Consider the following 18,826-nt stretch of genomic DNA (forward strand, 5'->3'; position numbering starts at 1 on the left):
AGTCTGTTTTATATGTAATACTGAGGATCTAAATTAGATTTGTTTGGGGGGAAAATAAAAACAAAATGAATTCTGTTGCCTACAAAAGGGAGAGAGAGCAGCGTGAAAGCTGTGGCTACAAGATAGGTTCCGTCTGTGCCCGCCTGCAAGGACCTGGTGCGTCTCTGCCAGTTCTTGTCCCACGGATCCAAGCGTGAGTCAGGCTTGAATGGACACGCCTCTGTCCCACCGTAAATCGTGTTCTCTTGCCTCTGCCGGCTTCATGATTCACACCCAGATGTTTGCCTTCACTTCTTTCTGCCATCTGACGGCTGGTTGAGCTTAGGGTGTGTGTATGTGCACATGTGTGTGGTTTGATGGTTAGAAAGTTAGCAGATATTTGGAAGCTGGTTAAACCCCTGCTAACAGTGCTCCTGGCCAGCGGGCCAGCAGAGTAGCTAGATGGGCGTGGGCGTGGGCCTGGGCAAGGCCCCAGGGTGGCACCGCTTCACTGGAGATGCGCACAACTAGGGAAACCCAAAGGATTATATTTCTATCTTGGATATTTATGCAGTGAAATCTGGCTTAGTGAAAAAACCCTTGCAAATTCTAGGCTAGTGTCTGTAAAGGGCCAGACAGTGAGTAGTTTATGCTTTGTGGGCCGTGTATGGCCTCTGTTGTATATTCCTCTTCGGGCTGACTGTAATTTGCCAACCCCTGTTCTCAGGGAGGATCAGGCCTGGAAGCACCTCCGTCTGTGCTCTTGCGCTGTGGAAGATTAAAATGAACAGGCGTCAGGCTCCCCTCCCCGAAGGTGCTGTTTCTGTAGCATGGAGACTCAGTTGCATTGCCTGTTAGCACCCAGGGTTATAGAATCTAGCTTTATATAGGCGTAGAGAGTCCAGTCCCGGATGTGTGTTAAGAGATGGCTGCTCTGACACTAAGTCATTTGTGATTCCGTGGCTGTGGGTTATTATCATTGACGTGTTTGATTTTAGAACCTGCTGGTACTTGTGGAATCTTGTCTTGGCCCCTCCATTCCGTAGACGGGGAAACTGAGGTCCAAAGAGGTCAATGGTGTGCCCAACAGGTGCAAAACTTAGTTTAAAAATGGGAGGAGGGGCACTCCAAAAACAGCGTGCGGGCTTAGTGCAGGCATTGGTTCAGGTGTCCTGCCTGGCTTGCTGAGGCTCTGGTCACACGCTTGGGGAGCGTGCCGCCCGGAACATCGTCAGTGCTCAGTTATTCACAGAGTCGTTGGATTTACTGGGAGGACAAAGCCCAAGCACCTGTTGCAGCCTGACTGACGTCTCTCAGACATAACAGGTCTTTTTTTTTTTAAGATTGGCACCTGAGCTAATATCTGTTGCCAATCTTCTTTTTTTTTTCCTTCTTCCTCTCCCCCAAAACCCCCCAGTACATAGTTGTATATTCTGGTTGTGGGTCCTTCTAATTGTGGCATGTGGGATGCCACCTCAGTGTGGCCTGATGAGCAGTGCCATGTCCACGCCCAGGATCTGAACCGGCACAACCCTGGGCCACCAAAGTGGAGCGCCTGAACTTAACCACTCTGCCACGGGGCCGCCCCCAGAGTCACAGTTCTAGGAGAAGAATGGCTCCTGTTTGCCCAGAGTTTGTAAAAAGTTTTCTTCAGGGATGCTAGGAAGGGGTTGTGGTCAGGCTTCTGGTGCCCAGTGCTTCCTAGGGGTGGGGTGGGGACTGGTTAGTTCTCAGAGAAGCATAGTGTCACCAGGAAGACCCTTGAGAGCTATCTGTGTGTCCACTGTTACCTTTGCCCTCAGGCTCTGGGCGGTGCCGAATCAAAGAAAGATCTGTTTGGATCAGTGAACTGGCAGAAGTTTGGACTAACAGATTTTAAGAACACTTTTTAGCAATATCTATAGAAACAAGTATTTTCTGGTCAAGTTTCAGAACTAAAAGACATTTGATCTTAAAAACAAGCATGTTAAGATTTAATGTGGAAAATTAATGGCCCAGAGTGGCTGGTAAATAATTTTTCCTTCTCTTGCCTTTGTCGATGTGGTTTTTAATTTAGTAAGAACTAGTTATCTGAATTTAGATTAACCATGCTAAATCTGTAATCCTGCAAAGTGTGTGTGTGTGTGTGTGTATGTGTCTCGGTAAGTGTGTGTGTGGCTGGGAAGGAGGCACCGCTGGTTTCCTTCAGAGATGTTGGTGGATTCAGGGGTCAGGTGACAGCTGTGGTCGGGGACAGCAGAGATGGAGCTGCACATTAGCGTTTTTCATCACTGTACGGCCGTGAAAGATTCTGGAATGCACTTCGTGTAATTAGCTCTGTGGTGGGTCCTGTCCTGTCCTGTCTGTAGGCTGGACGTTCGCTGGGGGTTGTGTCCACCTGACCCTCTGCTATATCCCAGACCCGGCTCAGTGCAGGGTGGTGCCTAATCGGTGTGTTGAATAAATGTGTTAGTTTTGTATTTTGTAGTTACAAGTTACATATTTAGTGGCTTAAAACAAATTTATTCTCTTACACTTCTGGAGGTCAGAAGTCAGAAACGCGTCTTACTGGGCTAAAATCAAGTTGTCGGCAGGGCTGCACTCCTCTTGGAGGCTCTAGAGGGAGACTCTGTCTCCTTGCCATTTCCAGTTTCTAGAGGCGCCTACATTCCTTTGCTCATGGCCTCTTCCACCTTCAAAGAGTATCGCTCCAACCTCTGCCACTGTTGTCACACCTCTCTGACTCTGACCCTCCTGCCTTCCTCTTCTCAGGACCCTTGTGATGACATTAGGCTCACGTACATAATCAAGGATCATCTCCCCATCTCAAGATCCTTAATTTAATCACACCTGCAGGATCCCTTCTGCCCGTATATAGTCACAGGTGCTGGGCATTGGGACGTCAGCATCTTTGTTACTCAGCATGCCACAGAGTTTGTAAAAAGAGCGCTAAATAGATAGGATCCCACCATAGTCTGCGGAATAGTCTCGTTGGGGCCCAGGGCAGCCACCCGAAAATATCCCACACTGGTATCCAGATTACGTTGAAATAAAGTTACCTGAGAAACAAAAAGGGCATCTTGCACCTCCTGTCTCTGTCCCCCTGAAAGCAGGAAACAGATCCCCCGTGTGAGAGGGGCTCTCCTCGAGTCCTCTCCAGAGCTGGGGATTTGGGCCCGAGAAGCTGTGTGAGGAAGCTGTGCTGCTCTGCTGCCTGAACTCGGTTGAAATTCTCACTAATTACATACCTCAAACCCAAGTTTCTTTGTCCTGTCATTCCTCACAAGTTTAGTGTTTCTTTGTGTAGAAAGATGTATGTACTGCGTGCTGTGTTCACTCTGGGAGCATCACTTCTCTCTGATCTTCAATACGTACATATTAAATTGGGTTTTCTCTTCTTAATCTGGTCTTGTGTCAATTTTATTATTGGTCGACCCATGAGAACACAAGGCTAGAAGGGGGGATTTCCTCTCCCCGACAGTCTCCGAGTGAATAAAGGACACGTTTGTCCCTCCACCTTGTCACGGGCCCCACGCAGACCCCTGCTTGAGCTGCGAGGCCTCGGCACGGTCCTCTCAGGCTGCCCGTCTGTTTCCCACCTGGAGACCTTTGAAAGTGCTTCTTTGGGGCTTTTCCTTTTAGACCTTGAGTCAGCAAACTGCGTGTGGCATTTTCTTTGTTTTTTTTTTAAACAAATACAGAAGTTGTAAAAAAAAAAAAAAAAGAAAAAGAAAAAGAAAAATCGTCCTTAGCTTGAGGGCCTTAGGGAAACAAGCCATTGGGGGGCCGACCACTGTTTGCTGACCCCTGTTTTAAACTGTCAGCTCTATGAGGCAGGGGCCGCTGGTGGCCGTCACCATGGTGGCATTCTCAAGGGCTTTACTAATAGTATAGTGAGTGTGTGTGTGCCTGTGTGTGAGTAGTGGGGGGGCTTAGGGTTCCTACCCAAGTGGTGTTTTCTGTTGGTTTGATTTGACAGAAATGTCTAAAAATTAGACTTAATGGAGAATTTCAAGTTGTTGCACATCTGAGAGCCTGTTAAATGCCAGTCACTGTGACCCAGGTGAGATCCAGTTCCTGTCCCGGAGGGGCTGCAGTCCTGCCGGGAGGGGCTGCAGTCCTGCCGGCGGGAAGGAAGCTGTAATTAGTGACGACTGTTGGGGTGGGGCAGAAACTTCCTGCAGCCGGCTGCTCGGAGGGGGCTTTAAAGAGAAAGGGGTGTGTTGTAGACCTTTGGGCACCCAAGTCAGGATTTGGACACTTGTCTGATTCCCATCCGTGGTCATTACTGTCCTTTGCTCCTGGCACATGGGACAGACCCTGGGGGGTGCTGCTGGCATCGAGTAACCTTGGGAACAGTGAGCCCTTGTGAGGGTTTCTGCCGGTCTGTCGCTTCATCGTGCGGGCACGCTCTGGTTCATTTAGCTTCCTGGAGCTTGGCCACTGAACGCGAGCCTCCTTCCTAGGCGGGAGCTGACTTAACTGGGATCCGGATGAGGAAGGGAGTTAAGTATCCAACTAGGGTGGCTGAAATGGTGTGGTGAGGAGCGGAGCATTTCCCTGAAGAAGAGGTGACCACCTGGGAGGTGACCCCTGCACTTATGTATCCCACTCGCAAGGCTCACCCGTTGGCCTCCATCTCCGTGCATTCTTCATGACCGTTTCCTGATACGAATTGCGTGCTTATCTGTTCCTGCGCCTGAGGTGCTGACTGGCAGATCTTGGATATCAGTCAAGATGTGTGAAATGAATGAAAGCTGGATGTACCTTGTGTTGTATGAGAGCAGGCTTTGTACACGTTTGGCACGGCGCAGGGCTTGGGCTGCGTGGAGGGGTGTGCTGTCAGCATCTCCTGTTCTGCTTTTTTTGGGCCTCAGTTTGTAACTGATCTTTGTTCTCTGTGCTCTTGGAGCATAATATATAGAGTTTTAAAATTGTCTTTGGGTGTGCAAAATGCTTCCCCAGCACACTTGATGTGTGCCTTCTGGCCTGTGTGGCTTCAGAAGAGGGTGAAATGGCAGACCTTACTGCTGCAGCTACCACTGAGGCCTTTTGTTAGTGGATGTTTTTACAGTTATCTCCATTTTGTCATTAAAGACACATTATCAATATGTGTAAATCGATGCTTTAGCTTTCTTTTCCATACGTTAATTCCAGTGAGAAATACTGGTTACTCAGACAAGTTTTTCTTTTTCGTGATCAAGTTTAGAACCTGTAGCCGAGGTTGAGCGTAAGAAAAGGCACTGGCCCAGAGTACTCACTGACCTGTATTCACTAAGTATTCAGATGAATGAGTGAGTGAGTAGATGAATGAACTCATGAGAAAAGTGCTGACGGACTCGTAGATACCTGTAGAAAATTAGAAAGTGGCACAGGGAAGAAGCTTCTTTCTTGGTGGTCTTTTCAAGATTTTCTGTAAGTCGGGGGAGCACATATTGGCGGTGCAGCCCCATGTGGGCTTTCCCTGGGGAGCACTTGCTTTCTGTTTTCCACGTCTGCACCTCAGAGAGCCCTGCCCTCGTTGCCCAAGCAGGTGTTTTCTCTCTGGATGCTGGTTCTTTTATTTTGAAAAGTGTGGGCACCCGACTGTTCCCGAATCATTTACTGGCCTTGGTTGCTCCCTTTGATTTGCTTTTGCTCGTCCTTGAAATGAGCAGCCTTGTGTAAGTGGGTTGTGGACCTCCCCTGTTATGCCTGCCTTACTTTTGGTGCGTGTACTGCAAGTGATGAACATTTACTTTTCCATCTTGAAGAGCTGTCCTTGACTTAGAAAGAGCACTGCATGTGTGAAAAGTTTATGTTTCTATGTAGTTGGTGAGCGGTGGGTCCCAGTGATTCACATGGGGAGAGTTCTTAACGCTTGGGGCTGGGGCTATCTGCACAATGCTCTTTAAATGTGTGCACAACTGCCTCTGCGTGCTAAGGGCATTTTCCTAGGGACAGATTCCAAAACTTTCTTCAGATCTTCAAGGAGACCCACGCTGAAGGATTCAATCCACTGGGTCAGAGGTTCTGGTGCATTAACACTTTTTCTTTTTCCATTTCAAAGGCAGATTGGGAGTGGTGCCGAGAAAAATTTCCTTACTAGATGACATTTCATCGCAATGTCCGATCGTTTGGGGCAAATAACCAAGGGCAAGGATGGGAAAAGCAAGTATTCGACTCTCAGCCTGTTTGATAAGTATAAAGGAAAATCAGTAGACGCGATCAGGTCCTCAGGTAAGAACCAAGCATGAAGGCCAGTTCTTTACACTTTCCCTTCAGTGAGAACCTCTTGGTGAAGGCCTGTGAAGACCCGCAGCCCCCGTCTCGTTAGGCGGATGGGGTCCATGCACACCCGTCTTCTGGGTAGGTAGTGGTCACCCAGTAGTTCTGAGGAAGCAGAACCCCCTGCTTCTGTTCCGAGCCTGCAGTATCCTGACTGCTGCAGTGGGATTATTTCTCTGTCTCACTTGTTTTATTGAAGCCGTAGGTATTTTTAGCTTGATGAGTAGAATGGAACTTAATTTGCATCAGAGTTACTCTTTTTAGATTTCATGGTTCCAGTCTTCTGGAATTTGGTGGGAAAAGTTCCTGTTGATACTCTCCACACCCTGTGAGGATTTGATAAATGTCGGGGCGCGGCTCAGGCTTGGCTCGGGTCCAGACAGAGGCTGTCCTTTCAGTGCTGCTGCAATGAGGTCAGAGCAGTCTCAGCTTGCAGAGAGGGGGGTGCTGTGTGGGATGGAGGTTTCTGGCCTGGCTCCTCACCCATGTTGTAAACTCTCTGAGCCCTCTCCTGCCCGCTGGTAAAATGGAAGCCTCTGCACAGATCGCAGCAGCTCCCGTGTCTCCTAGGTCCTCGGAGAAGAGCTTGTGGAGTGACCACCAAACTCTTCTCGTTTGTTTCCGCGGCGGGTCTGCTCCTTGTTTGTGTTCGGCTGCCTTTGTTGTTGTCACTCAGAGTTTGAAAGAGCGGCTGAACGAATCCAGCCTGTTTTCTTCTGTGACTTTCCTGTGCCACATCTGTTTCCACCCCTGTCTTCCTGCAGTTATTCCTAGACATGGCTTACAGAGTCTCGGGAAAGTTGCCACAGCCCGGCGTATGCCACCACCTGCAAACTTGCCAAGCTTGAAGTCTGAAAACAAAGGAAACGACCCCAACATTGTGATAGTACCCAAGGACGGAACGGGATGGGCAAACAAGCAGGATCAGCAAGACCCAAAGAGGTGAGGGCGGCGGGGCGGGCGGGAGCCTCGCAGCGGCAGAGTTGGAGAACTGGGGCGATACCAGAGGAAGCTTTCGCCCCACTCCTGCTGCTGCTGAGTTGTTTCTTGCTCCCTGCCTTCATTTTGTGTGGCTTTTAGAGCTGATGCTGCAGTGTTTCTGTGGGCTGCCTTGTCCCCAGAGACCAGTGTCCCCTGTGCCTTATTAGGAAAGGCATCATCACCCTGGAGGAGCTTATGCAATAACTGTGGACAGAGCTGGTCTTGGACCCTTGATTCTGGTGGTGGTCTGTGTGTGCTGGGCTCCAGGTTGAGAAGGCAGCCTTCCCCACTGTGGGCTGAGGAGCTTCCCACGCAGACTGCTACAGTTGCTCCAAACAGACCCAGTTACGAAGGAGAACGGCCCAGAATCCTTGTTACCCGGAGTCAGTACGCAGCCTCCCTGAGGCTCACCCCTCTGCCAGCACAGCACTTAGGAAGCCTTCAGAGGCCCAGGGTCTGGCACAAAAATCATCATTAGAGAAACAGAGCAACTGTTGTGGCTGCTCCTGCGTGGTGGAGCTGAAAGCACGAGGCCGGTTCTGTTCCACTCGTGCCCGGGGCACACAGCCTGTGCGATTCCCTCTGACCTCTGAGCCTTCAGTCATCTTCTCTGACTGGGTTCCAGCCAGTGTTGAGGAAAGAGGATTTGTGCTGGGAGGGGTCTAGCGAGGGACAGGGCCTTGCTAAGGCTGCAGGCAGAAACCCGCTGCTGGGGTTGCCTGTTGGGGAATGAAAACACAACAACCCACTCTCATGCACCTTCTTGTCCTGCATCCCTCGTGGTCTGGCTGCTGAGACTCGGGATCCAGAAAGGAAAGGTGAACCAGTGTTCTATTTTCATTGGAAGTGGCCGCAGTAGCTTTTGTAAAACTTCCCTGTGGTTGCTTCAGACAGGATGTAGACAGCAGGTAATTCAGGCAGATGATCATGTAGTAGTAGTAATCGGAGTCGAGTCTTAAAGCTGTTGTAAAAATTTTCTGTTTGCTTAGGGATCATACTGGTTGATTGTTTAGCATGACTTTTGGAATCAGACAGACATGTACGTGATTTCCAGCCAGGCCATTTATTAGTTTTATGGAAGCTGGAGAATTATCTGACTTTGAACTTCTACATCCTCCTGTGAAGTAGAAGTAACAGCTGGCTCCCGGGGGTGGTTACAGGAAATAGCTGAGATAGCACGAGTCAAGTACTTAGCACAGGGCCTGGCATGGAGGAAGTGCCTGGAAGATGTCAGCCATTATTGTCATCATTCTATTCAAATGGTAAACACTACGAACTCTTAAGGAAACCGATATTACACATTTCAATGTAAGCATTGAAATGCCTCTGCTATCAAATTCTTGAGAGAGAAGACAAAGCATTGCTCCTTCCTCTTATGCAGTTTTACTCAGCATCGGCATAGAAAGTATCAGGCAGCTTTAATGAGGCCAGTCGTGCTGCACGTCTGCCAGGGAAGAGGTAAGAGTGAGTGTTGGAGAGGGCAGCACACCCCAGGGGCTGGTTCTCTGCTGCCCTGGGCCACGCCCTCCGGCGGGGTATGAGGGATGTGTTGGAGTGGGGGCCCCTAACTGCTGGGACTTGTTGCTTAGGTTTGGAGAACACAAAAGTGACACTACCTGGAAGCTTCCATTTTAGGCAGAGGTGATGTGAAGGGAGCGTCAGTGGCCTTTGTTTTGTAATGATCGTGAATGTGAACGGTGAGTTACTTGGGTTAAGTAAGCCTCGGAAGAGGATGTGTGTGTGGAATTTGGCTTCAGCTTACAAATGAGCCACCGAAATTGGCCAAGTGGATCGCTGTCCTCCTTGATTCTCACTGGGTGGAAGGTTGAATGGAAAGAGTGGCCAGAAAGCTGCTGAGTCAGCCGAAACCTTCCTTCAGAATCCTTTCTTGTTGCTTTCTCAAAAGATTACCTGTGAAGTGTAAATTGACTGACACAACATTTTTTGGACAGCAGTTTGGCATCTTTTTTAATTTATTAGTTTGTTTATTTTTAAATATTTTATTTTTCCTTTTTCTCACAAAGACCCCCAGTACATAGTTGTATATTTTTAGTTGTGGGTCCTTCCACTTGTGGCATGTGGGATGCCGTCTCAGCATGGCCTGATGAGCGATGCCATGTCCGTGCCCAGGATTCAAGCTGGCAAAACCCTGGCCGCCGAAGCAGAGTGCGTGAACTCAACCACTCGGCCATGGGGCCGGCCCCAGAACATCTTTTGATCCAACAATGTTATTTCCAAGAACTGAAACACTACTGAATTAGTAATCCAAAAGTGTGCAAAGATATTTATACAGAAATATTCATTGCAGTTTTATCTATAACAGAAAAAAAATTGGAGATTGGTCAATTATGGCCCACCCAGTTGTACTGTGTCGTTAAAGGGGTAGATTCATATGTGTTGTCATGAAAAGGTGTTAAATATGTTAAGTAAAAGACAAGTTCTGGAATGGTGTATATAGTGTTATTCTATTTGTGTTAAAAATATACTATTTTAATATATATAGAAGAATCTGCTTGGACTTTCTCTTTGGAGATGATGAATTCTGTGTTATATATATTTATAAACTTAGTTTTACTTTGAGCATATATTTCTTTATAAGCCAGGAGAAAGTAAAAACATCTGCTCCTGGTTCAAGGCATCCAGCCCCCTGCGTAGCTGTGAGCTGCTGGTCAGGAGTGAGGGACTCAGAGCCCCTTCTGTGCAGTGACTCAGTTTCCCCTTTGGCAAATCCTCCATCACTTCAGTGTTTACAGTGAGCTTTTGGTCTTTGCAAACAGAAGACTCTGCAAGAAGGCAGAGGACTGTCTGTCCTGTCAGATGTCAGCGAGGAGACCTCAAGCCTGGATCAGTTCTCCTTGTCTTTGCCAGCGTGAGAGTCCACTGGGGAAGGTCTTATTTGTGTTGGTCAGAAGAAGTTTTGCCCGCAGTGAGCAGCTGAGCAGCTGTGGCTCTCGGAAATGCAGAGGGACCTTGTCTGCATGGCCTATGTCTTATCTAATCTCCACTCTGTCCTGCCTTTGTCTAGTTCCAGTGCGACGGCCTCTCAGCCGCCGGAGTCGCTGCCGCAGCCGGGTTTGCAGAAATCTGTCTCCAATTTACAGAAACCGACACAGTCAATCAGTCAGGAGGTAGGTGCTGGGGGCCCCGTCCTGACTGTGGCCCAGGCGTCAGAGCGCCTAAATGCTTCTGTTGTTGGGGACTGGTAGGAGCCGTCACTGGGAAGGGTGGCTTTGCGTGACCTGCTTATTCCTAGAGGCAAACCTGTTGGGTGACTTTGGGAAATGAGCATAGACATTGTCGTAGTCACTGAAGAGCGATTTTAATCTGCAACTTTTCGAAAAAGACCCCAAATATAGACTAGAATACAGACACCTAGTTTGATTCCTGTTGACTTACCTTGAGGTGAGGTCACTCAGGCCAGCTACAGGCCAGACCAGGGTTCCCCCGGATGTGCTCCCTGGAAACTAGTGCCATACGAAGACAAAAAGTGTGGCCACAGAAAGGGTCAGTAGTCAGGTGAGTTTGAAAAACAGACTTGAGCAAGCTCCTTTACTGTTAGACTTCTCAGTGTCTTTAATATGCTAGTGTGTCCTGTGACTCTAAGAACAGGACACAAGCAACAGCATTCCCCAAATTCATTTGTCCTAGGAAGTCTTTTTAACTGAATGTGTCTAGGGTCTTGTTCTCTCAGAACACACTTTGGGAAGTACTGAGCTGTAATCCTTTATTTGTTGATATATTTAAAATGCTTTTCTAAGCAGAAGGTCATGATTTAACTAAGCAAAGCTGGTAATAGCCTCAGTCCCTCGGAGTCTGTGGGTTACAGAGACCTACAGGAGGGTGTCCTTAGCTGGAGCTAGAAATCTAGATGAGAGGTCTGGGAATCTTTTAGAAGACAAAAAGAAATCGAGATGTAGATACCTAGCATTCACCTGCTCTCTTGAAGACAACTTGAATTACTGTTTATTTTAGTTTTTGTTGCTCCCTGAGCAATAGGAGATCAGAGATGCCATCCCCCATCTGTGGGGGATGCCAGTTTGCCAGAAGAGCACCCCTCCTCCCCAACACTGAACTGTGCTTTTGAAATTTAAGAAAAAGGAAAAAAAATCCATATTCATGTGAGACTCCGTATTCATTGGCCTAAATCCACTTGGGCCTGTTAACCAGTCAGAGGACGTGGAGATGAGTTTGTATCTGTTTCCCAGAATTTGAAACTATTTGTACCCTGGCTGTACATCCACTCACCTTTGGAACCTGTGAAAACACATACATCTGCCTGTACCCCACCACTGGAGAGTCTGAGCTGGGGCCTGAGTACAGTCCTGGGCATCTGTTGAAAATAAATGCCGAGGGAACTGTGTGTAGTCAGGGTTGACGCCCCATCCTGGAGCCAGCACACAGGTCACTTGGCCCAGTGTTCAGCCTTCTTGGCTGTTCCCTAGTTTTCTCTCATGTGCAGAGGTGGGGAGAAGGGGCTCCCAGTGTTTTCCACCTTCTCAAACCTCACCCCAGAGAGATGACAGCAGTTTTACTCTTGGGGGGAAGATTGCCAGCGGTGTTGGTACCCCTCCTTGGTCCTGTAGGCCTTCTCTTCCAGTTCAGCGCCTTTGGTGGATGAGGGCGGGGTGGCGTTCCTTGGGCTGCAGACAGCAAGTGGGAGGCTGTGGGTTGGCCCTGGTGCCCTCTGCTTCCTGCAGGCTCTGAGGCTCCCTCCTCCCTGAGGCACTGTCCAACCCCAGCTGTACTGTCCCCTTATGTTGCTGACACATCTTTTCTATGGTCTGTGTTGGGGAGACCCGTGGGCATTTCAGGCCACCCGTGTCAATCACTCAGGGCAACTCCTGATAAATAAATGGACCGTTAGACCTGGTCAGCTCTGCGTTGAAGGCAAGAGAGCAGCCATCTGCCTTGAGTGTGTTTAGTGGTGGTGGCAAGGGGGCTAGATGTGGTTAGGAAAGAATAATTATTTAATCTGGTATCTGATCCGATAGGGGATGAAGCTTCATGCTGCATCAGGCTTGTTTTCTGTATCTTCATTTCAGTTAGAAGGGGAAGGCTAAGTTGAATGTTGTTGAGAAAGGCAGGTGAGCTCAGAGACTGGGGACCCAGAGGGGCTTTGGATGCAGGTAGAGTGGGGACAAGTCCTGGTCTTGCTGTTGTAGTTGGGACTAGTCACTCCTTCCTGAGCCTCAGTCGAGATACGACTAGAACCGTCCCATGGTGTGGGAGGACTTGGTCAGGCAGAGCATGCCCAGCCCCTAGTGAGCTTTCAGCAGAGCTCAGCCAGGAGGACTGGAGTCCAGGCCAGGCAGTCTAGATGAGTGGAGGGGAAGGCGTCTCGCCTGGGGAGTTGTGCCTTGTAGAACGACAGTACAGTCATACACCGTATCACAACGTTTCAGTCAACGACGGACTGTATATATGGTGGTGGTCCCATAAGATTAGTACCATACAGCCTAGGTGTGTAGTGGGCTATACCATCTAGGTTTGTGTAAGTGCACTCTGATGTTTGCATGGCAAAATCGCCTGGCATTTCTCAGAACGTGTCTCCATCATTAAGCAACACGTGACTGTAATTATGGAAAGTGGTGTGGTGGTCTATCCAATGAAAGATCAGGCGTGTTGGCTTTCCCATGTTTGCACGCCTCTGTTAGCAGTGGCACACAGTTTTTGAGACACATGCTAGAATTGGGTTTGTTTTTTTGTCTCTGGAGCAAGACAGAGTAGCTCTGTGTGGGCAGGAGAGGCAACTTGACAGAATATTCTGGAGCAGATATGGGTTTGAGTCCTGGCTTTGTTATATAACCAGCTGTGTGACTCTGAGCTGGTCACTTCCCCTCATCTGTAACGTGGGCTGGCCAGCTGCTGACTCCTCGGCTGCTGGACCCAGTGGGATCTGCAGTGGGAAGCTCACGTGGTTAGATGCTGCTCAGCAGGTGGTAGTGGATATATTGGTGTGGGATTTGAACCTAAGGTGCGGGCCTGTGGGCACCTTAGTTTAACTTGCTCAGTGATGGACTGCAGACCGATTGGGCTGGCTCTCTTCTAATTTTCTTCCTTCTTTCAGAATACAAATTCAGCGCCAGGTGGACCAAAGTCATGGGCACAGCTGAATGGAAAGCCAGTAGGACACGAAGGTGGTAAGTGTGTGCGTGTGGCGTTGGGGTGGGGGTTTAGGAGGGATGAGGACCTTTCTAGACTGTTCTGGTAGGGTCTAGGCAGTCTTTGTGGACTCTCTTCCCTGAGAGAGAGACTGCTCTGTGGAGCCCTTGCCATTGCCCCTGTAGGGGAAGCGCTGATTCTGGGAAGTTTGTCGACTCTTTGATTTCATTCAGTGTTATTGCTAAAGACGTTCCTCCTGAGGCGTACAGAGACCTGGGCAGCTGGCCCTGCTGCTGTTTAGTTCGGCTGTGCTGCTGATGGAGTTAATACCTGCTCAGCAGTGTTGCCGCACACATCTGCCTCCTCTCCTGGGACCGCAAGGAGGAGGTGCTGCGCGGTCTGCTAACTTTAGCATGGTTTATAAAGAAGCCAGCCCAGGCACCTGAGCTGCCTGCTGGGGGACCGGAACACCAGAGCGTTGAGAGGGTTGTGTGGTATTTGTCACCTTTGGTGCCTGCCTGACCCTCAGGAAGTGCTCAGGAAGTGTGGTCGGCTGAGCTGCTGCCATGCTAGTTCGGTGTGATGAGGTAGGTGATGGGAGAGGTGAGCCCAAGGGAATGGGTCAGAGTTTTAAATGAATTGTGAACAACAAATTCAAATGGCTTCCAAGGCAGGCCCAGAATCCTTTGGGGTGAGGGTGGGGCGTGAGCAGAGGGTAACCAGGCTCCCCTCCAGTGACTGGAGCCCTCTGAAAGGCGGGCCCAGGGTCAGGGGCATTTTTGAGAGAAACCAAAAATCCAGATTTTTTTATGTGAACTCTTCTAATTTTTCAATGTTAGCTTAAATGTTTCTAACCCACTGTGCAGACCAAACGAGGTGCCTCAGAGCTGGAAGGTGAGGGGCAGTGGTGTGAGTGGTTAACCCACAGTTGCTCCTGCTTCTGTAAGCAGCACTGGCTGCCTTTTTTACCCCCTGCCCTGGCATCGCCCTCTGCCTTCTGCTTGTCCCTGCCAGCCAAGGCTTTGCCAGACTTTACTTTGTGTAGCTTATATTAGAAAACAGCTAGACGTCTAGCCTTCCGTATCCACCCTCCCCGGCCCACCAGGACCCCAGTGCCCCTCTGGGTTGGGACCACTGTGTGGTTGAGGACGTTCCCCTCAGTCTCCTGTGGGGAACGGCATATCAGTCAATGTGCCACTGGAGCTGTGGGCAGAGCCCAGGCGCTCCTGATGTCACAACAGGCAGGGGAAGCTTGGGCCTTGTCGATAGGAGAGCTTTACGGATGCTGGAGTCCCCAGAGGGTGAAGTGGAGGGAGCAAGAGGGATAGGGAGAGGCAGTGACAAGCATTTCACTACCCTAGAATCAAGTCTTTAAAGAGCACTCACAGGGGCTGGCCCCGCGGCCAAGTGGTTAAGTTCGCATGCTCTGCTGCGGCGGCCCAGGGTTTGGACAGTTCAGATCCTGGGCACGGACATGGCACCACTGGTCAGGCCATGCTGAGGCGGCGTCCCACATGCCACAACTAGAAGGACTTCTAACTAAGATATACAACTATGTACTGGGGGGATTTGGGGAGATAAAGCAGAAAAAAAAAAAAAAGATTGGCAACAGTTGTTAGCTCAGGTGCCAGTCTTGGGGGAAAAAAAAAGCACTCGCTGAACTGTTGACAGTGCTTCTTTGGCTCTCTACAGCTTATCTTTCTGTAAAGTTAGGTTATTTATTTATTTTTTTTGCTGAGGAAGATTAGCCCTGAGCTAACATCTGTGCCACTCTTGCTCCACTGTATATGTGGGTCGCTGCCACAGTGTGGCTGACGAGTGGTACTAGTCCACACCTGGGATCCAAACCTGCAAATCTGGGCTGCCGAAGCAGAGTGTGCCAAACTTGTATGCCACAGTGCCAACCCCTGTAAAGTTAGAATTTTAATTAAATGTATTAATTTTTATTTAAAAAGAATTACAAAGCCAGCCCTGATGGCATAATGGTTAATATTCACTGTGCTCCATTTTGGTGGCCCAGGTTTGGTTCCTGGGCATGGAACCGTACCACTTGTATGTCAGCAGCAGTGCTGTCACGGGGGCTCACATAGAAGAATGAACTTACAGCTATACACAACTGTGTACTGGGGCTTTGGCAGGGGAAAAGGAGGGAAAAAGGAGGAAGATTAGCAATAGATGTTAGCTTAGGGCAAATCTTCCCCTGCAAAAAAAAAAAAGACAAAGATTCAAAAAAAGCTAGTGTAAATGGACACAACCGCTGTGGAGGACAGTTTGGGACTCCCTCTCAAAATATTAACACTTAGACTCTTTGATCTAGCAGTTCCACTTTGAGGAAATCACTCTGTAAATTACACTTGCCTGTGTATGAAATGACATACATACCAGATCATTGGTTACAACATTGTGCTAGTAAAAGATTGGAAACAATCGCTTGAAATATCCAACAAATTATGGTACTTTAATGAAATACTTTTTGGCTCTAAGGAAAAAAAGCAGTTTTCTCCTGATAATGGCAAGATCTCCAGGACACATTTGTAAATGAAAAAAAGTACAGAATAATGTATAGAGTATGTTACCATTCATGCAGAAAATTGGGATGAGGGAGAATCCACTTCTGAAAAATGTTGTATATGCATTAAAAAATCTCTGGAAGGGAACACATGAAAGGAGGAGGGAAGCAACCAGGAAAGGCCCTGTTTTTTGAGGGCATTAGAAGTGGGCCGATGCGGCACAAGGATGGGAGGAAAGCTCTTCATGGCTTCTTTCTTTTGGACCTTGTGATTGTATTACTTAGCAAAAAGTAAGAGCATTTAGAAAACAATTCTGAAACACAGTAAAATGCTCTGTAAACATGTGATAGCTCACCTGGGAGATGGCAGAACCCAGGATCCCAAGAGGAGAGAACGCACTCTCCCCGGGCCCAGGTGGGGCTGCAGTGGGCATCAGGCTCTGGTTCCTCCCCTTGTGCCAGAGGCGCAAGTCTGTGGTGCCATCAGGGCTCTGAGGACTTGGGGGTGTTGCCCACAAACATTTTCATGACTCTTTGGCATCAAAAGGACTCTCGCAGAGTTGATAGACTCTCCATTTGGAAGATGTTCCATCGGTCTGTTTCACCTGGAACAGACCCAGGAGGCCCGATTCTGTGGTTCGGGCAGAGGCTCACGTCTCATGGGCTCTGGTGCTAGCAGCACCACCAATGGCTTGATCTGGGCCCTGGGAAGAAGCTCCCTGATTTTACTGTGTCACTTTCTCATGGCGGAGAACACATGGTATGGGAGATTGGTGGGCGAACATGACGGAGCATTGAGACCTTAGGAACACGGCTGCTTTGGCTTGAGATTTTGAGTTTTACCCTTTATCCTTGTAATCCGTGGAGGGTAAGTTTAATTCATACTTAGAATAATACCTTCATGACTGTTGAGGCAGAAAAAAAGTACTGGACATTTTTCTTTAAACTTCCAATATCTACCCTACTTTTTTCTTTTTTAAGGTTGGCACCTGAGCTAACATCTATTGCCCATATTTTTTTTCCTTCTTTTTCTCCTCAAAGCCCCCAGTACATGGTTATATATGCTAGTTGTAGGTCTTTCTGGCTGTGCTATGTGGGACGCCGCCTCAGCATGTCCTGAGGAGCGGTGCCATGTCCACACCCAGGATCCGACCCGGAGAAACCCTGGGCCCCTGAAGTGGAGCGTGCGAACTCAACCACTCGGCCACGGGGCTGGCCCCCTAATCTACCATACTTTTGAAGTGTGACTTCGGTATTTCATTCTTGCCAGTGACCTTTTAGCATAATGAAGTGACTATATGATGCGTCAAAGTCCCCCTTCACAGAGCAGTAGAGCCCCTTCCTGACACTTGGAAATTGTCTCTCAGGTTGATCATTGGTGAATAATGTGTCCATTGATTACTCTGGCAGCTTTGTTTGACCCTAGACCTTTTTACTAAGTGGGATGGTGAATGAATTGCTGTGTTGTGCATCGACACTAATCCCACTGCATCTTTCTGGCAAAGTCTTCCTTGGTTACAGGTCCGTGAATCAGTGGTGCTAAGAATGCTGCCTAGAGAAAAATTTGGCTCTTCTGTCTAGGGAGCAAGACATATCACAGTCCGACATTGTGCTGTGTGATCTTCCTGTTACTAGGTGTATATGGTGCTGGAGATGTGCTGCGCATTCCAGTTAAAAGGACCAGATCCCACTCTCGACCCTAAAATGCATTATTTGTCATTATCCATTCATCCAGAAGATGAGTGCAGGTTTTTTGTGCTGCGTGCTGTGAGTGACAGGAGCAAGTTAAGAAAAGGCTTCTTTACGGCCGGCCCGCTGGCGCAGCGGTTAAGTGCGCACGTTCTGCTTCTCGGCAGCCCGGGGTTTGTGGGTTCGGATCCCGGGTGCAGACACGGCACCACTTGGCAAAAACCATGCTGTGGCAGGTGTCCCACATATAAAGTAGAGGAAGATGGGCATGGATGTTAGCTCAGGGCCAGTCTTCCTCAGCAAAAAGATGAGGATTGGCAGTAGTTAGCTCAGGGCTAATCTTCCCAAAAAAAAAAAAAGGCTTCTTCTCTAAAGGAGGTTATGGTGTTGGGGAATGAATGAAAGAACAAAGAAAGCAAGTGTCCCAGGATTCCAAGTGGAAAATGTTTGGTCTTGTAGGGCTTGAGGAACTTTGTAGAAAGTGGTAAACTGAAACGGACAATGAGGAGGTACTCAGGAGTGTAAATCTAGGATGGAGGCCTTTGGGGAGGCACGAGGGGTGACCTGTTGGCAATTACCTCCACACGAAAACGGTTGACTTCCTTGGGCTGACTTTGTGGAAGACGGCTCTTGTCTGCCCCCCGGGGCTGCCAGAAGGACCTTACTGTCTTCTTTGTCGTCTTCTGGGAGCTGGGAAGGATCTGGGCTGGGGCAGCTGTGAATCTTGCCCCGTGCACTTGGTAACCAGCTCCTGCAGGTTAGCTGGCAGGGGGCCTGATGTAGTCTGTGACCAGCTCTCCTTGTCACCTTTGGGGAACCCTTGTGCTGCTCTGCACGGTGCACTTAAAATGAGCCGGCTGCAGGGCGCTGTGGCTTTCGGTGCGTGGAGTCGGTGGGGCAGAGAACTGGTGATGCCCATCTCCCTTGCTCCATAAGTCTTCCTGGTTTTCTTGGCAGGTTTAAGGGGCTCAAGCCGACTATTATCCTTCTCTCCCGAGGAATTTCCGACGCTGAAAGCAGCTGGAGGGCAGGACAAGGCTGGCAAAGAAAAGGGCGTCTTAGATCTGTCGTATGGGCCAGGACCAAGCCTCCGCCCACAGAGTAAGTGACCTTGCACACATGTGGGACAGCAGAATTTCCCTTCTTCTCTCTGCCCTCTTAGAAGAAGTATGCTCGTTCTCAAAGGGCCAGAGCTCCTTGAGTCCAGGCTCCTGCCTGGGAAGTGGTTATTGACCCTCCACCTGACCTCTGCATCTGTTGAACTTCTTTCCTAGGCTGCTCTGGAGGTCATTTCTTGTCTTTTTGGTTGGGCCAGGCCTG

The 18,826-nt window shown here is 49.0% G+C and overlaps 1 protein-coding gene across 49 annotated transcripts in view; it reads left to right on the forward strand.

The window, feature by feature from the left end:
* The window catches only part of PRRC2B (proline rich coiled-coil 2B), a 92,579-nt gene that overhangs the window by 22,619 nt on the left and 51,134 nt on the right, over positions 1-18,826 (forward strand). For 43 of the 49 annotated variants that reach the window (XR_011533505.1, XR_011533506.1, XR_011533513.1 and 40 more), the window contains exons 2-6: positions 6,008-6,177; positions 6,990-7,167; positions 10,232-10,334; positions 13,274-13,346; positions 18,464-18,607. Coding sequence is in view for 27 of the 49 variants with exons in the window: in XM_070596106.1 (XP_070452207.1) it covers positions 6,063-6,177; positions 6,990-7,167; positions 10,232-10,334; positions 13,274-13,346; positions 18,464-18,607 (613 nt within the window). In the remaining 22 variants the exon portion in view is untranslated. The remainder of the gene's footprint in view (positions 1-6,007; positions 6,178-6,989; positions 7,168-10,231; positions 10,335-13,273; positions 13,347-18,463; positions 18,608-18,826) is intronic. The other 6 variants (XR_011533511.1, XR_011533523.1, XR_011533519.1 and 3 more) reach the window with 1 other exon arrangement.

Source organism: Equus przewalskii, chromosome 26 (assembly GCF_037783145.1).
Source record: "Equus przewalskii isolate Varuska chromosome 26, EquPr2, whole genome shotgun sequence".
Lineage (NCBI taxonomy): Eukaryota > Metazoa > Chordata > Mammalia > Perissodactyla > Equidae > Equus > Equus przewalskii.